General features: G+C 40.1%; 1 protein-coding gene across 32 annotated transcripts in view; it reads left to right on the top strand.

Moving 5' to 3' along the window:
- The first annotated feature begins 11,299 nt into the window (after positions 1 to 11,299).
- CAMK2D (calcium/calmodulin dependent protein kinase II delta) overlaps positions 11,300 to 16,546 on the top strand; it is a 313,396-nt gene continuing 308,149 nt past the window's right edge. For 7 of the 32 annotated variants that reach the window (XM_017510522.2, XM_017510487.2, XM_017510467.2 and 4 more), the window contains exons 1-2: positions 12,181 to 12,915; positions 14,496 to 14,590. In XM_017510522.2, the coding sequence (XP_017366011.1) occupies positions 12,851 to 12,915; positions 14,496 to 14,590 (160 nt within the window). In that variant the 5' untranslated portion in view covers positions 12,181 to 12,850. Of the gene's footprint in view, positions 11,633 to 11,661; positions 12,048 to 12,103; positions 12,916 to 14,495; positions 14,591 to 16,546 lie in introns of those variants that run through there. The other 25 variants (XM_017510433.2, XM_017510406.2, XM_017510426.2 and 22 more) reach the window with 10 other exon arrangements.

Genomic DNA, 16,546 nt, shown 5'->3' with positions numbered 1-16,546 from the left:
GGAGGGAGGGAGGGAGGGAGGGAGAAGGAAAGAAGGAAGGAAGGAAGGGAAAGAAAAGAAAGAGAAAGCAAGAAAGCAAGAAAAAGAAAGAAAGAAAAAGAGAGAGATGAAGGAAAGAAGGAAAGAAAAATGAAGGAAAGAAGGGAAGGAAGGAGAAGAGAAGAGAAGAGAAAAAAGAAAGTGAGTTTGTCTCTAGTTGCTGGGATATTTACTGAGGATTTAGGAGTTTATTGTTCCTTTCTCCACCTTATGACTTAGCCCAGATTTGCAGACCCTTACTTGGATTATCCTAATATAAAACAGAATACAAAGTTGAGTCTTGGAGGTGCCAGAATCAGGGAGAAGTAAAAACTGAAGGTGATGCCTAAAGGAAGAGAGGAAAGATGGGCTTAGTCAAACTTCTGTACCAACAGGCATTGTAGTAACTACAGAAGCAGTGTGTTTAGAAAACAAGTCACCAGTCTCTCTGGAAAAGCAGTGCCGACTGGCAATATCATTTGACACGTAGGGACTAGGGTTGCTAATTAACAAAGAAGCAAATTCAGTTGATTTTCCTAAGACAAATTGCTTCTATAGTTAATTTGCTCACTTCACACTGCTCTTCCCCTTAAAAAACAGCCAAAGTTAAGTAGCTAAATATTTTCAGCATTGCCCATCTGAAAATTATGGCATATCTATGAATATCTAGCTGTGGCATAGGAAATGAATAAAAATATGGAAGCTAATGTACAGTGATTAAAAATACAAGCTTTGGGCTCAGCCTACATGGGTTTGCTTCCTTACTCAGTCGCTTCCTTTGAACACACATGACTGTGCCTATTTCCTCATCTAGGAAATGAGGGTAATAGAAAACTCTCTCAGAAGGTTCTGAGTCATACAGCAAACACTCAACAAATGTTACCCGTTACTATTACCTTAGTTATTCTTGAGCATAAAACTTGAATTGGCCCATGTGCTCAGTGAGAAATAAAGTTATTTTAACATTTAGTACCTCAGGTTTCTCATTCATAAAACAAAAGCTATTGTATATCTTACAATATTACTGTGAAACTAGGCCATTCAGAGAAGTTATTCCTGGTCCCTATCCTATTTCCCCATCACCAAATCTCGATCACAGAGCTTACAAATTGTACACTTGTGATTCTGGAATCTACATTCTAATATAGAAATAAATGTAAATCCAGAGTTATCTCTTTGTAGCACTCCTTGCTTTTATTGTACAAGTAAAACATATTCAATGAAGAAACATTTTAAAATCCTAGGCCTGATGCAGTAGCTCAGCCCTGCAATTGCAGCACTTTTGGAGGCTGAGGTAAGAGGATTCCTTGAGCCCAGGAGTTTAAGACCAGCCTAGCCAACACAGGGAGAAAAATACAAAAAATAAAAAAAATGTAGCCATTTGGTCCATTGTGGTGCAAACCTGTGGTCCCAGCTACTCAGGAGGCTGAGGTGGGAGGATTGCTTGAGTTCAGGTGATTGAGGCTGCAGTGAGCCGTGATTGTGCCACTGATTCAGGCCTGGGCCACAGAGACAGACTGTCTCAAGAAAAAAAAAAAAAAAAAAAAATATATATATATATATATATATATATATATTTGTATTTTTATCCCCATAAGAGATAATCAGAATTAAAATTTAGTTAGTTTTTCTTAGAGAACTTAATATCTATCTTTCATCTATCAATATAAACAACCAAACACAAAACTGAGGTTAAAATATGTAAACTCTTCCATCACTTTATTCATATATTGTGACACTTTTGTATCCTAATACTTCCCTACAGCATAATTCAATGCAATAATAGCTTTATATATTTTATTGTATGACTATTCCGGTGTTTGTGAACCTCCTGTGTTTACATTGTTTAACTCCCTAAAATAACATTTAAAAATCTGTTAATAAAGCGGTACAAACAGAATATCATCTTGATAGAGTCCTGGTGTTTCAGAAGTAAACTAGAGGTGAGATATGTATAGCATTTAAAGTCTGGCCTCAAGTGGTTTAAGATGCAGACAGCAAACCACCATGGCATGTGTGTACCTATGCAACAATCCTGCAAGATCTGCACATGTACCCCAGAACTTAAAGGACAATAAAATAAATAAATAAATAAATAAGGGCTAAGAAGAAAACATGTTAGAACCAGAGATAAAAAAAAAAAAAGCATTTCCATTTGTGTATTAATTCAGGATATCTTCTTAATTCACAGTAAGTTACTTTCAGGAATAAACGTTAAAACATCTAAACTCCATTTCAGTACAAAGATATATATTGCAAGCCCCAATTAGAGAAATATTAAAAACAACCTAAATGTTCAACAAAAAGAGGTTGTCTTATACAATTAAAAAAAAAGAAGAAGGTCTTTCTTGAAGGGAAATTGATTGAGAATTTGCCAGAGTTTATGATACAGTAGTTTAAAATTGGTGACTACAGTAAAGTAAGTCTTGATAACTAAACTGATAGCAAGCTACTTGACCAGGTGGCAGGTTCCTCTCTCTAATAACTTGATCTGACAGAACTGTCTGAAGCAAACAGTAATTTATTAATTTGCAGCTTTGTATTTCCTGGGCAGAATTTAAAAAAAAAAAAACAAAAACATTCATGCCACCATAAATGCGCTGCAGTTTTATCTGATTTGGATTAACACAGAAGTTCTCAATTGCCCATTGAGAACTTTTTAAGTTTTTATTTTTTTACAATTAATTTTCCAAATATGTTTTAAATATTCATTAATCTATATTTGTATTACCACCACCTAAGCTCTAGCTATCATTTTCTCTTATCTTGCCTTTTAAAGTCACTGTTGATAGGGAAAATTCATTTTCCACTAGACAGTGAGAGTGAGCTTTATAATACAGACATGTCACACTCATTTTTAAATCCTTTCAATGTTTGCACAGTTCTTCATATAATTTTACGTGCCCCATAGACACTCTTCTGCTCAATTCTGTAGACTCATTTTACTTACTACATTCTAACCACATCAGAGTCACTTGGTTCCTTGAATTTGTCCTATTCCATTTACTAGAATGTTTTCCCCTGTACTTTCTCTTTCATTTAGTTAATTCTTATTAACTAAATAATAGGGTCCTTCGGTTCTTATTTTGCTCATACATTCTCAGAAAAACCTTCTGTACCTACTTCACCAAGACAAATATTATACATTCTTATAGTTTCCCATATTCTTCCTTTATATTACTTAATATTTTAATAAGCAATTGATTTAATGCTTATTTGTCCAGTCAAAAATAAACCCTATAAAAGTGGAGATACTATTTTTTCCTCATTATATTCTCAGAGCACCCGGCCTAACACACACACGCGTGCACACACACACACACACACACACACACACTTATAGAATAAATGTTGCAAAGTTAATTACACCAGTCTTCATTTTTAAGCTGCAGGGGTCCTTCATTTTATTGTCTATTACTATGCTGTTTGACAACCCGCCATAATTGCCTCCACCTTCAAAAACACCTTTTCACTCTTAAGTTGAAAGCACTCTTTCCTTGTTAAACAAACCAAGCAGTTGTGAAAAAGAGGTGTTGTTCACATACAAGTTGCTAATTGAGGCTCTTTTTTTTACCACGAACACAATAAATGAAACAGAAAAGCATTAAAAATGGGAGGGCTTTAAAGATAAAGATGCATCACCCTTTTCAATGGTATTGTCATAGCTTTCAGAACCTCTAAATATCTGTTTTCTTCATTGAATGGAAATCGTGTGTGGTGGGTGTGGGGGGAGGAGGCGGGGGAAATAGAAGTGAGAATGTAGTGGGGCTTTTTTGTTTTATTTTATTTTATTTTATTTTATTTTTAAATTTAAGTATACAGAGACTTGTTCTGGTTGGAGTTGGCCATTCTACACTCTCAATTACCAAACTAATGGACACAGACACAATATAGAAAAATAAAATATGGCTTTAACCCACATCACATATTTTCGTTCATTTAAATGTAATTTCATTTTTAAGCTTCAAATTATAATAAATATTTGTATTGCACTTGTCATTTTATAAATTGGTTTCCATACTTTGTTTTAGATGGGGGAGGCCAAATTACAGAAACAAATAGAATCCTCAAAATTCAGTTCCTTAAAAAAGCAAGTTTATTTGATGACAGCAAGGGTTCCATATTAGCAGCAGCTCTGCTGTATGAAGTTTTTCAGGGACCCACGATGACAGTGGTTCTGCAATCTTCAGTATGATACTTACAAGATTGCCCTAGAAATTGCCATCCCAGTTGTTCAGAAACTGTGAAGAACATTAGAGAACATGCATGCGAGGTTTTTGTAAACCAGTTCTGGGAGCAGCATATATCACTTCTGCTCCATTTCTTTGCCAAAAAAAAATTAATCTCAAGACAGGAAAATACGGTAGACATCTTCTAGCTGTGTATTCAGCCCAAACCTTATTTGTGTAGCAGAATGAAACAGACCTTGATGGTTAGGTTTAGCCACATGTGTTAAGTCATAAGGCAAACAGATTTTTAAAACTTCTTTCTGCTTTTTGAAGGAATGAATCAGCAAATTTAGTCAACTCTAGGAAACAAAAAAACAAAGGAATAAGAAACAACTGCGCTCTTGATGATGTAGGAAATGAGTAAGTAGCACCTGAATAATAATAAATTAGCGCAGGGCGAGGTGGCTCATGCCTGTAATCCCAGCACTTTGGGAGGCTTGAGGCAGGCAGATCATCTATGGTCAGGAGTTCGAGATCAGCCTGGCTAACGTGGTGAAACCCCATCTCTACTAACAATACAAAAACTAGCCGGACGTGGTAGTAGTCACCTGTAATCCCAGCTATTCAGGAGGCTGAAGCAGGACAGAATTGCTTGAACCTGGGACTTGAAGGTTGCAGTCAGCTGAGATCATGCCATTGCACTTGAGCCGAGATTAAGCCTGGCTGACAGAGTGAGACTCTGTCTCAAAAAACCAAAGATAATAAATTAGCTGGATCTCTCATTATGTAAATGAGACAAAGGCACTGTAATTCTGTAGGTTTAGTGATAACAGATTAAAAAATATATTCTAAAATCCATTTTGAGTATAGTTTGTATTAGCTGATGCATAGCATATAGTGAATCCTTGGTATTGGCCCCTACATGATGAAAAAATAATTTTCAACTTTTGACCAAGGTAATTTAAAGGCTAAGCCGTTGGCTTTTAGGAAAAGTTAAGTTTTGAAAATGAAGAATGTTGAGAGAAATGTTACCCTCCTCTAAAGCTACATGAATCAAGAGAAGGGTGTTGTTAAAGGAATTGACAAAGTGATAGATTGAACATAATAAAGAGCAATGAAACAATTCAATGTAAATGAATATATGATTTTATTTTTTTTTCTTAAAAGATCTTTCAGACCAGGCAGGGTGGCTCAAGCCTGTAATCTGAGCACTTTGGGAGGCTGAGGTGGGTGGATTGCCTGAGCTCAGAAATTAGAGACCAGCCTGGGCAACATGGTGAAAATCCATCTCCACTGAAAATACAAAAAAAAAAAAAAGAAAAAAAAAAGCTTTGCATGCTGGCGTGTGCCTGTTTTTCAGCTACTTGGGAGGCCGAGGCCTAAGAATTGCTTGAACCAGGGAGGTGGAGGTTGCAGTGAGCCAAGATCGCACCGCTGTACTAACAGCGCCTGGGAAACAGAGTAAGACTCTGTCTTTAAAAAATAAAAAGATCTTTCAAATAATTGGGAAAAGATAAACATAGACTATTCAGTTAGTGTATTGTCAAAACTAGCTATCCATTTGAGGAAAAAAAAGAAAGTAGGTACCTGCCTGCCTCACACCATTCAAAAAAATAATTTTCAGACAGGTTAAAATACTAATCATAGTAAGTATAATAATATTAGAGGATCATGTAAGGCTTTTTAAACCATGATAGATTCTGGTCTTTATTTCAAGATCACTGGAGACATAATTGAAACATTTTAGCAAGCAATGATGGGATTAAATTTATTTTCAAAAGATGATCCTCTCAGCTGTGTGTAGGAGAGTGAAGAGAGCACAACTATTAATGCAGTTAGGAGGTTGTTTCCACTAACTGGCTGAGAGAAGACAACAGTTTGATCTAGAATGTTGGTGATGAGAAACGGCTAGATTCTAGAAATGTTTAGGAGTTAGGGCATGTGTGGGTACAATGATGAGTAGGAAACAAAACAGGGCCCAGACTTCGAAATGCCTGGTAGGGTGTACTAAAGACTTTTTGAACTTTTTTCCTATGAATATATGGGGAGCTAATAATGAAATCTATTCTGAGAAAAGACATGTTAGATTTCTCTAGTACAAATTCCCCAGAAAGGGTGATATCATGCCTGTATCCAAGTGACAAACGATGGTGACCTAAACTAAGGCATTTGCAGTGGGAATGTTATGAGTTATATGGACTTGTGATTGATTGTAGGATCACCGTGAAATTCCACTGCGATATGGAGGAGGTGCAGATGTAGAAGGAAGACATATTAATTTTAGACATGTTGAATCAGAGTTGCAATGTCTAACAGGAAGTTTCCTGTAGGGAGCTCGAAAGAAAAGACTGAACCTCAGAAAGAGATCTTTGCTACAGACAGAGATTACAGGGTCATTAGCATTTTGGTATCCAGCTGATTCTGTTGGTGCTTCCCCATTCACTGGAATCCCAGTTCTGTGCCCATGGCCTAGTTCTGTGCACACACCCCAGCATACCCCACTTCTGCAGTCTTTTCTTGTAACAGCCTCTACCTGTGACTTTTTCCTCCGTGGCATACTCTGGAGCCATTGGAGCTGTTCAGCACCCCAGGAAGCAGGGCCTGACCCTGGCCCCAAGGGAGTTTATGTCTCTTTGTTTCCCTCCTCGGTTGCTGGTGATCAATGAGTGCCTGGTGAAAGAATAGAAAAGCCCTTGCCTTGAGGGGAACAAAACTGGGTATAACATATGTTCCAGAGCTCCCTGAAAATAAGGGTGATGCTGAGAGTTTGCTTGAAGACACATGCTGCATTTTGTTTTTGCACTGTTTTTGTCCCATGTTCTTTATTTCTGTACTGACAAAGAGTCTCTCCTTGACCAAATTTTAGTTAGGCTTCTCTCAATTCTCTTCCTTCCCCTTGATGTTTGAATTTCCATGTCAAATCTTTGCATCAGTCCAATTTTATTAAGAATCCTGATAAGTTTGTTTATCCAGACTCTTCCAGCCTGCCTTCAGTGAGAATCTTGTTAGGTAGGTTTAGCCAGGCTATCCTCTTACCACAGAAGTTCCCTCTTTGAAATTTTCCATTCACCCACCTTTCTCCACTCCCACATGCTCACGAATGTTCATTGCAGCACAGTTTACAATAGCCAAGACCTGGAACCAACCCAAATGCCCATCGATGATAGACTGGACAGGGAAAATGTGGCACATATACACCATGGAATATTATGCAGCCATCAAAAACGATGAGTTTGGGTCCTTTGTAGGGACATGGATGAAACTGGAAACCATCATTCTCAGCAAACTGACAGAAGAGCAGAAGATCAAACACCGCATGTTCTCACTCATAGGCGGGTGTTGAACAATGAGAACACATGGACACAGGGAGGGGAGCACTACACACTGGAGTCAGTTGGGGGGAAATAGGGGAGGGACGGTGGGGGGTGGGGAGCTGGGGAGAGATAGCAAGGGGAGAGATGCCAGATGTAGGTGATGGGGAGGAAGGCAGCAAATCACACTGCCACGTGTGTACCTATGCAACAATCTTGCATGTTCCTCACATGTACCTCAAAACCTAAAATGCAATAAAATAAATAAGTGGGAAAAAAAAAAGAAAAGAAAAAAAATATAAAGTTCCACTTTTTCTTTTTTTCGCATTTGAAGTTGAGCCCAATCTCTCTCCCCTACTGCAAAACTCCCTTGCAATAATCACTATACCTACTGTGATAGTCTGAATAAAATCGGTCTTACTATACTTCAGCAAGCGTCATTAAATGATTTTTTTTTTCTTTATCATTATCCTTGTCCCTGGAAACACTACCTCTATAAATCCCTTTTCCATACATTCTTGTCTTAGGGTTTACATCTAGAGAGTTAAATTTAAGACAGATGGTGATTAACACAGAGTTATTAAGGCAACCTAGGAAAGGTGTGTAAAATGAGAAAAAAAGGCAACCTAAGATGGAATCCTAGGTTAAAGCATTACTATTTACCATAAAGGCAGAGAAAAAAAGAGCCCAGGAATGATATTGAAGAAAAGAGGCAGAAATGTTGTGGAATGGGTGAGGTGTTGTGAATAGAAAATGTGATACCAGACATGAAAACCAACAGAGAGAATTTCAGGTCAAGAGTATTACATTATACGGAGAAGTCAAATTACTTCAGGATTATAAAGAATCTACTAAATATAGCAAAAAAGGGGGCCTAATTATACCCTATTAAAAATTGGGCATTTTAAATATTTTGAAAGACAAGACTGTTAATACCATATATTCATATATATATTTTTTAAAAAGGTATTTTTGAGCACCTGTTGTGGGGAAAACCCTATGCTATGGCTGTTGGTGGGGGGACTGAATGACAGTCCCTGCCAGTAAGGGCCTGACAGTCTAATTATAATCCAATGTAATAAGAGTTGCAACAGTTGAAAGTCAGTGAAAATCATTACAGGTACACAGAAGAGTCAAAATCTGTTTATTTGATTACTGATGCCATAACCTTTTATACAGTCATTGTGAATTATACAACTTATTAATGTAACTGCCTACAGCAATTCTTTTAGCAGCGTGTCAGGGATACATGTATGTTCATGGAGGGTCAAGCATGCTGACCAATGTACTTGGAAGTAATGGAAAAGAGACATTTCTTCATTGTATAGATATCCCTTATTTTCTTATTTGTACATTTATTTTTATTTTTGGAAAAAAAATTCAGCACATGAAACAAAATATTTTCTGTTATTAGCTTTGCTTTTATGAATAGTTTATTCCTTACCTGCAAATTCATCTTGCACTGATGGATGGTCTGGTAAATAGATTATCTGCTCACCAATAGACTATCTGGCTCTATATGGTTTAGTTATCATAGTTTGGAGAAGCAGCAACTTGCTGTTGCTTTTTTCCCCTACCCTCCAAATCTGCAGTGAAGAATGGCTTCAACACAGTGCCTGCCAAAATTTTCAAAGGAATCTGCTTTTTACTGATGGACTTTGCAATTTGGGGAGCTATATTATCTCTTCGTTGTTTTCTTATCTTATAACTTTGTAGCAAGCGAAATCAATGAATGTTAGTATCTGTTAATATCTGCCTTTGTTTCCTTCAGCATTAGAAACTTGTCCTTTCTGAGTGCAATTACTGAAGACATACATTTTTTAAATTCCAAGTTGCCAAAGAGGAAATAGAGAGAATACTTAGTTATTTTATATCCACAGCCCTTTACCCTGCTCTTTGCTTATAAATCCCCACTTGACCTTTTAAGAGTTGGAATAGAGTCCATTCTCTTTCTCCTCCTGCAAGACCTGGTTGCAGTGGTTCTGGTCACCATGGACCCCCTTGAATAAAGCCTGCCTCATTATCTTTAACAACTTTAATTTTTCTTTACTAACTCTCCCTCTTAACTTCCCCTACCATGTTCATCAGACTGCCTGTTCTAATTAAGTGCATGTTCATCAGACACGCAGTTAGTAAGGCATGTATAATGAACTGTAAATACATTTGGCACTAACATCCAGTGTTATTCCGTTTATAGATCTACACTTTTCAGAATTTAACTCTATTTTGTAGCTATTCCTGAAATAATGTTGAAGTGGCATGCACCACCATGCCTGGCTAATTTTGCATTTTTAGCAGAGACAGGGTTTCTCCATGTTTGCCAGGATGGTTTCGAATCCCTGACCACAGGTGATCCACCCCCACCCGCCTTGGCCTCCAAAGTGCTGGGATTATAGGCGTGAGCCACTGTGCCCAGCCAATCTGACTACTTTCTTAAGGAGGTTCAAACTTCAGAAATAACTAAATATTTGTTCAAATAAGAGAAATATTTTATTTAGTCTAAAATATAAATCAAAGAGCACTACAGATTAAGCAGTGTTTGCTGTAAAAAAATGTACATTATTGCCTAATAATATATCAGTATTAAAACTCAGTTATGTTTCTTTCATTGTACTGCACAATTAAAACCATTTACAATTATTGGTAGTTCAAATAACTGAGATAAATACTGTAATTGTGTAGACTTCATTACTTGAATATTTAAGAAACATTTTCTTCCTTGATGTAAACTTTTATATTATCTTTATTGTTTCAATTTTACTTTTTCTGTTTCATTTTTAGATTCAGGGAAGAATATTATTTCATTATCACCTTGGAGCCACATTGGTAAATAGTTCAGATACTAAAAATCTTTAGCCAAGACCGAATTTTTTTTTCCAATTTATAGCCGAATTATTAATATTTAGAGACCATGTTTGTTTTACGCAGTTTTTGGTATCATCGTTTTCTATAGCACTACATTTTACACAGTTATTCCTTGCCCTTTATGGCTGAAAATCAAAACACACACGAAATTCAATTTTGTTGTAATAAACGTTAAAATTTGTGAACATTTTTAGTACTTCAGTAAAAGCTCAGTCATTGGCAGAAGTGTCCCTCAGATCAGGAAATAAAGGAATTGGGATTATCTATGACCACAAAGTAACATTAATTAATAGCAGCCTCTGGGACTACACAACAGCGCCTTTAAATCTTAGATTCTCTTGTATCTGCAAGTTATCTTTTATCTTTCAGCTGTGAAATTTTAAGTCCATGAAGTAATAAAACGAGCAAATTAGCATTAGGATTGCAAGGTTTTTATAGTTCCGTGCTGTAGAACAAAAGGTAATAATTTGAAAAAGATCTTCCATAAGGCTGTTTTCGGTCTGCATCTAAATTTGTAATTGCATAGTTTTATTAAAGAGAACTGAAGGGCCCAGAAGTTGTTCTAGCAATCGGCAATAACATCTATTTTAAATGTAATGCATACTTTTTTCCACTCCTACTAAAACAATGGCAGATATGCTAAAGGGAAGGACACATTCTTGAACTGCTAAGTGGTTTTTCAGATAGCCATTTACGGAGTGCACTCAATTGCCACTATCTGGCCGAAAGCAAAGCACACACGACCTCTTCTTTCCCTTTTCCCTTTGCAAAGCGAAACAGGCTAGGCATGTTCACGTGATGTGAATTACGTCAGCCCCCACCGAGTCGCGTGACCGACACCCAACCTTCCTACTACCTCGCCCGTCCGCCAGAGTGGGAAATCTCGCGAGAACCCGCCTTACTATCAGAACTTGCTGAGGTTACTGGGGAGTTACTCAGAAGGGAAGGGAAGGTGTGGTTGAGTGGCGGAGTTTTTGCTTTCGTTCTTTTAACGTTCACAGCCAAAGCAAAGACCTTTGGGGACTGCCAGGGTCTCAGCCACCATCCTGGAAAACAGCGGGGGAGGTGGGCCTGGAGGTGGCAGTCAAATCTGAAGTGAAATGTGGCTCAGGGCCGTCATTGCTCCTTGCAGAAGGGGCTGCGGGGGAGGGAGACAACCTGCGCCCGGCGCTGGGTAGCGGGCGACGCAGTGAACGCGGCTGAGGCAGAGTTGCGCCCCGACAGTCGCCGGAGGCTGTGGGAAGGGTTGGGACCTTCTCTGAGAGCAATGTACTGCCCACATCCGGCCCCTGCTGTGTCAACACTGAGCGGCGCGGAGAAGTGGTTGCTCTCCCTTACTCGGCCACGCCGGGGGTCGTGGCCCGGGAACCGGCCTGGAGAAGTCCCTGCTGCCCAGCGCCCAAAACAGGGGCGTGAGCTTCCACGACCCTGGGCGGCATCCCCGGGCCATGCTCGAGTTGCCCCGCATCTTTGTGCTCAGTCTCAGACTGAGGAGGCTTCTGGGAGCAGGTTTAAATGGGCAACTGTGACGTCTCGCCTCATTCACACAAACCTCCAGGCTTCTCCCCCGCACATCCTCCTCCATCCACCTGGTTTCTCCCTAGACGGGTGTGCTCGTGTGTGCGACCGAAGGAGGGAGAGCGAGAGATCCACGAAGGGACAGGCTTGGAGTCGCTAGAGGGAGGTGTGGGACCAGCGAGGAGGGGGCTTCGCCTGGGAGGGGTGCTGGCAGGCGGAGGGAGCGGCGGGAGGAGGCGCCGGGGGAGGAGACGGAGGCCTGGGGACGGCAGAGGAGGCTTCGCCCGAGCCGAGCGCTGTTTCTCTTGCCGCGCCGTCTTGAAGCCGCGCGGGCTCTTGATCAGCGCGAGGCCGCCACGGTGCCTGGCTTCGCCGGAGCCGCTGCTGCCCACTGACGGGAAGCCGGTCCTGGGCGCGCACGCTCTCCCGAGCCCCGGCGCGCTCCGCGTCTGAGCTTGCTGGCAGCTGCCGCTGGGCTCCGGCTGTCCGCTCCGGGCTCCACGGCCTCGGCCCTGCTGCACTCCGCCTCCGCCCCCTCGGACTCCCTCCCCTCGCTTCTGCCCCTCCTGCCCCAGTGCGGATCGTTTCGCAACTGCTCTCCACTCGCCCCGTGCCCGGCTGTTTTTCCATATCCCGGCCCCCTCTTCTTGAGTACTTTACCCCCTGCATCTGGGGACAGGGACTGGAAAAGGGGCGGGTGGACCGTCCAGTGGAGAAGAAGGAAGCGAGGCCCTCAGGAGGAGGCGGAGGATCGGCGGACCGTGGGGAGGAGACCCCACGCCACCCTTTCTGGTCATCTCTTTCCCGCCCCGCCCCTGCGCACACTCCCTCGCGGGCGAGCTACTTTCGGACTAGGAAAGTAAGGGCTGCCCTAGGTGACAGCGCCGCGGGGCCAGTCCCGGGGTTAGCCGCGTGTCTGCTCTCTTCTCCTCCGTCGCACTCCCAGCCAGGGCAAAGCCCGGACCGAGGATGGCTTCGACCACCACCTGCACCAGGTTCACGGACGAGTATCAGCTTTTCGAGGAGCTTGGAAAGTAAGCGCCTTTGCCCGGCATCTGCACGTCCCCTTTCCAGCTGAGGGCGGGTCTCGTTGCCCCAGACCCACGGGCCTCCGTCGTGGGGAGAGGGAGTTTGGGAGACAAGAGGAGTGGGAGGAGGGCCCCTGGTTTGTCAGCTCTGGGGAAGGTGCTTAGTAAGGGGAGGGAGCACAGAAGGGGTAGGATCCTTACCGTGACTGTGGCTCATTTTGATAGTCCCTAGCCCACCTTCTCCCGCTCCCCCACCCTCCTGCACTGAGAGACTTGGTGAATTTACGATCTCTGCAGTTGTAGCTGTCATCCTCAGAAGTGTGCGCGCGCGCCTGTGTGTAATATGTGTTTAGAGAGGAAATTAGAACCCATGTAAAATGCAACATAGGTCATGTTTTCTGTAAATAGAGATGCCTCCTGGTTAGCTGGCGTGTCGGCCGTATGACCCGTCACGTACTGATGAGAACTCACAGCCTCAGACGGTGCCATATTTATTGATGCCGAAAGTTCTACTTGGCATAGAGTCTATTTCACATACAGTAGTTGTTCTGTCCAGGAAAAGGGCCACCCAACAGGACCCAGCCCCTTGTCCTATATCCACTGTTATTCTTTGCACCAGATTACTCGCTCACCATCCTTCTTCCTAGGAATTACGTGTGCATCTTTGCATTCTCTAGGAGGATTTATTTATATAGGCAGCGGAAAAGCCCTCTGGAGACTGAGAGCGCTCTTAAGAGTAGCCTAGCATTGTGTAAAACCACTCATTCACCTGACTGGCAGAACTACTTGGAGACAGGAGACACTACTGAGGACTTGTGCAAAGGAACCTAGGGGCCAAGCCATGAATGCTGATTTTTGTAGCATCGAACCCAAATCCAATTCCTCTTTCACTAGTTTCAACTGTTACTTTTATAAAAGGAGTGCATTTATATGTATGTTGTTGGTTTATACTGTAATTAAAGGAAAGGTAAATATTTTTTAAAGGTAATGAAAATTATATATGTATATATTGTCTGCTGTTAAAACATGGAGAATATGTTGGAAGAGCAGCTTAATTCAAATCTCTCCCCTCCCCCAGACCAAAACAAGGCATAGAGAAATCACTGTACCAGGATTTGTTAAACCACACTAATTTGCTCAAGATTTATATTTTACTGAAAATAATCGCCATGTTGACTTACTTGGAACCACATTAATTTTTGTTTCCTACCAAAACAAGTAGGCAGCAGATTTTTTTTGCGGCTCCTCCTCTGCTCTGTTCTGTGCAGGGTTTTTCTCAGAGCATTTGGTGCTGTGAGTGTGAACTGTAAAATATTTTCAGATATCATGTGCAAACAAGAACGGTCGTAACTGGCAGTTCCTTTCATTTTGTTGATTAATAATGTGTGCTCCCAGTGAAATGAAATTTACTTTTATTCTTCAACATTAAAGAAAGTATGGGCTTCCAGGAAGAATTGTTCATTTACTGGATATCACTGTACTTCACTGACAACCCACTAAAATCCATTAAAATGGTCAGATTTTATAAATTTTTAATGGAATATTATATCTGTTATATTAATGACCTGCTAATTATTGGTTTCCAGGGGGGCATTCTCAGTGGTGAGAAGATGTATGAAAATTCCTACTGGACAAGAATATGCTGCCAAAATTATCAACACCAAAAAGCTTTCTGCTAGGGGTGGGTATTTTCAACCACATATATTGGTTAATTTTGTGTTTGTCATGTTGATTATAGGTTATGTTGTATGTAAATATATCATGTAATTATAACAGAATTTTAGACTTAGGTATCATATTACATATTGAGATTATTTCCTTCCTGAATCCCTCTTGGTCTGCACAGTTTAAAAATAAATGGACAGATATAATTATCTGATACATTGCTATTAAAATTCTATCTGTCCTATGAGCAATGGCATGAATAACTATATTTTAAAGCAAATAAATGTCACTTAAGTGTACTTTGCTTATAGTTCTAGTATAAAATAACTTTTAGACGGACCATGGAATGGAAAAATGGAAGTCTCACAACTGTCATAATTCCCTTTTGCTTTTGAGAGGAAAATAGGTCATAGCTCAGTTGAATCATATATTTCAATTGTAGTTACACTTGAACTTAATTCATCAAGGTATATTTAACAGTAATAGCTTAGGGGAGAAAAAAATTATGATTGTTATATTCTAGGAAGTTCAGTTTTATTTTGATGTTTCTGTGTGCAGCTCAGACCTTTACTTGGTCTTCCACATTAAAGTTTCACAGAGACTCATGTAATGTATTTTACACATGCAGTTTATAGCTACAGAGATAATTCATACTCGTAAAATAGCTGTTGACATAAGTAAAAAACTTGGAGGGCTCTCACTGCATTCTTTATATTTTGTTGAACTCATGCAAAAGTACTTATGATGAAATGTTAGGCATTCCAATTATTGTGGGCACGTGTCTGAGGTATTTCCATGGGAATTTATGGTTTGATGAAATAAAAATGAAATTAAAATGAACAAAATACCATAGTGTAAGCTCATCTCAGTGACCTGGTTTATTTTTAAGTAATGAGAGAAGACATTCCATTAAGGTTAGTTTTCCTCATTTAATATGTCTTTTCAAAAGTGCTTCTTACCAAAATCCTGGCATCATTGCTTTTGGTCTGTGCCGTGATTAGTTTTTCCATATTTATTGCAAATTCTACTTTTAACATACACTTTAGGTTTAGGTTGGTATTTTAGCTTATCCATTCGCATGGGATGTAGTTTTAATGTCCTTCCTTCAGCTGATTTCGATGTGATTTTGAGGAAGATCTATAAAGTAACCAGCACCATAGAATCATGGTATGAAAAAAAATGAGAATGATATTATGTTAATTATGTTCTCTTAGTCTCTACTCCACAGGAAGGTTTTAACAATGAAAAGAAATTGCTAAACTATACTTGACATCTTAATTTAAAAAATGAAAATGTGTAGTTAGGGTCTTTCAGTGGTTCTATTATTTCTTTCTGTGTGCTAGGTACTTTCGACTATGGTGGGGGGATCATTTCTTATGAAAGCATTACAATACCTATTCCAGGTCTTTTAGTGGTGTTTCTTTCAAAAGAAATCTGTGTAGTGCTTCACTTTTACTAACTTTCTTAATTAGAGCCTTCCCTCTCCACTCATCTGAATTCGTCCTCCCTAAATCAGAATAACAAATATACTTATCCCTGATCACACTCTCTTTTCCCATCAGTCTGTGGAGAGGAAGTCCTCTTTGGCCTGATGGAATCTCTTCTCCTTGCTACTCCATCATTGGTCCTTACCTGCTCATATTCTGCTTCAAAGAACTACCTACATGTCCCAAAGCTTTTTGCCCCTTCTGGATTTAATGATTTTAATTATTCTAGGTTTAGAAAAAGAACTAGGGAGAAAAGTTAGGAGACATTCTTCTTGCTGTTTCTCTGCAGTTTATTTTTCCTTGTGACTTTGGGCAAGTTTCTTAACCTGCTGTATATTAACTTACCTAAGAGTAAGCTGGTGGTGAAGAACATTATTAATGCTGCAACCAGAGGCTCTGAGTTTAACTTATGATGCATGATGCTCATGCCTACTGGCTGTGTGATCTTGGGCAAGTTACCTATTTTCTCTGAGCCTCAGATTCTT

The sequence above is a fragment of the Cebus imitator genome, unplaced genomic scaffold (genome assembly GCF_001604975.1).
Source record: "Cebus imitator isolate Cc_AM_T3 unplaced genomic scaffold, Cebus_imitator-1.0 Scaffold17, whole genome shotgun sequence".
Taxonomy (NCBI): Eukaryota; Metazoa; Chordata; class Mammalia; order Primates; family Cebidae; genus Cebus; species Cebus imitator.
The sequence above is the reverse complement of the archived record's forward strand: the minus strand, read 5'-3'. Positions and strand labels throughout refer to the sequence as shown.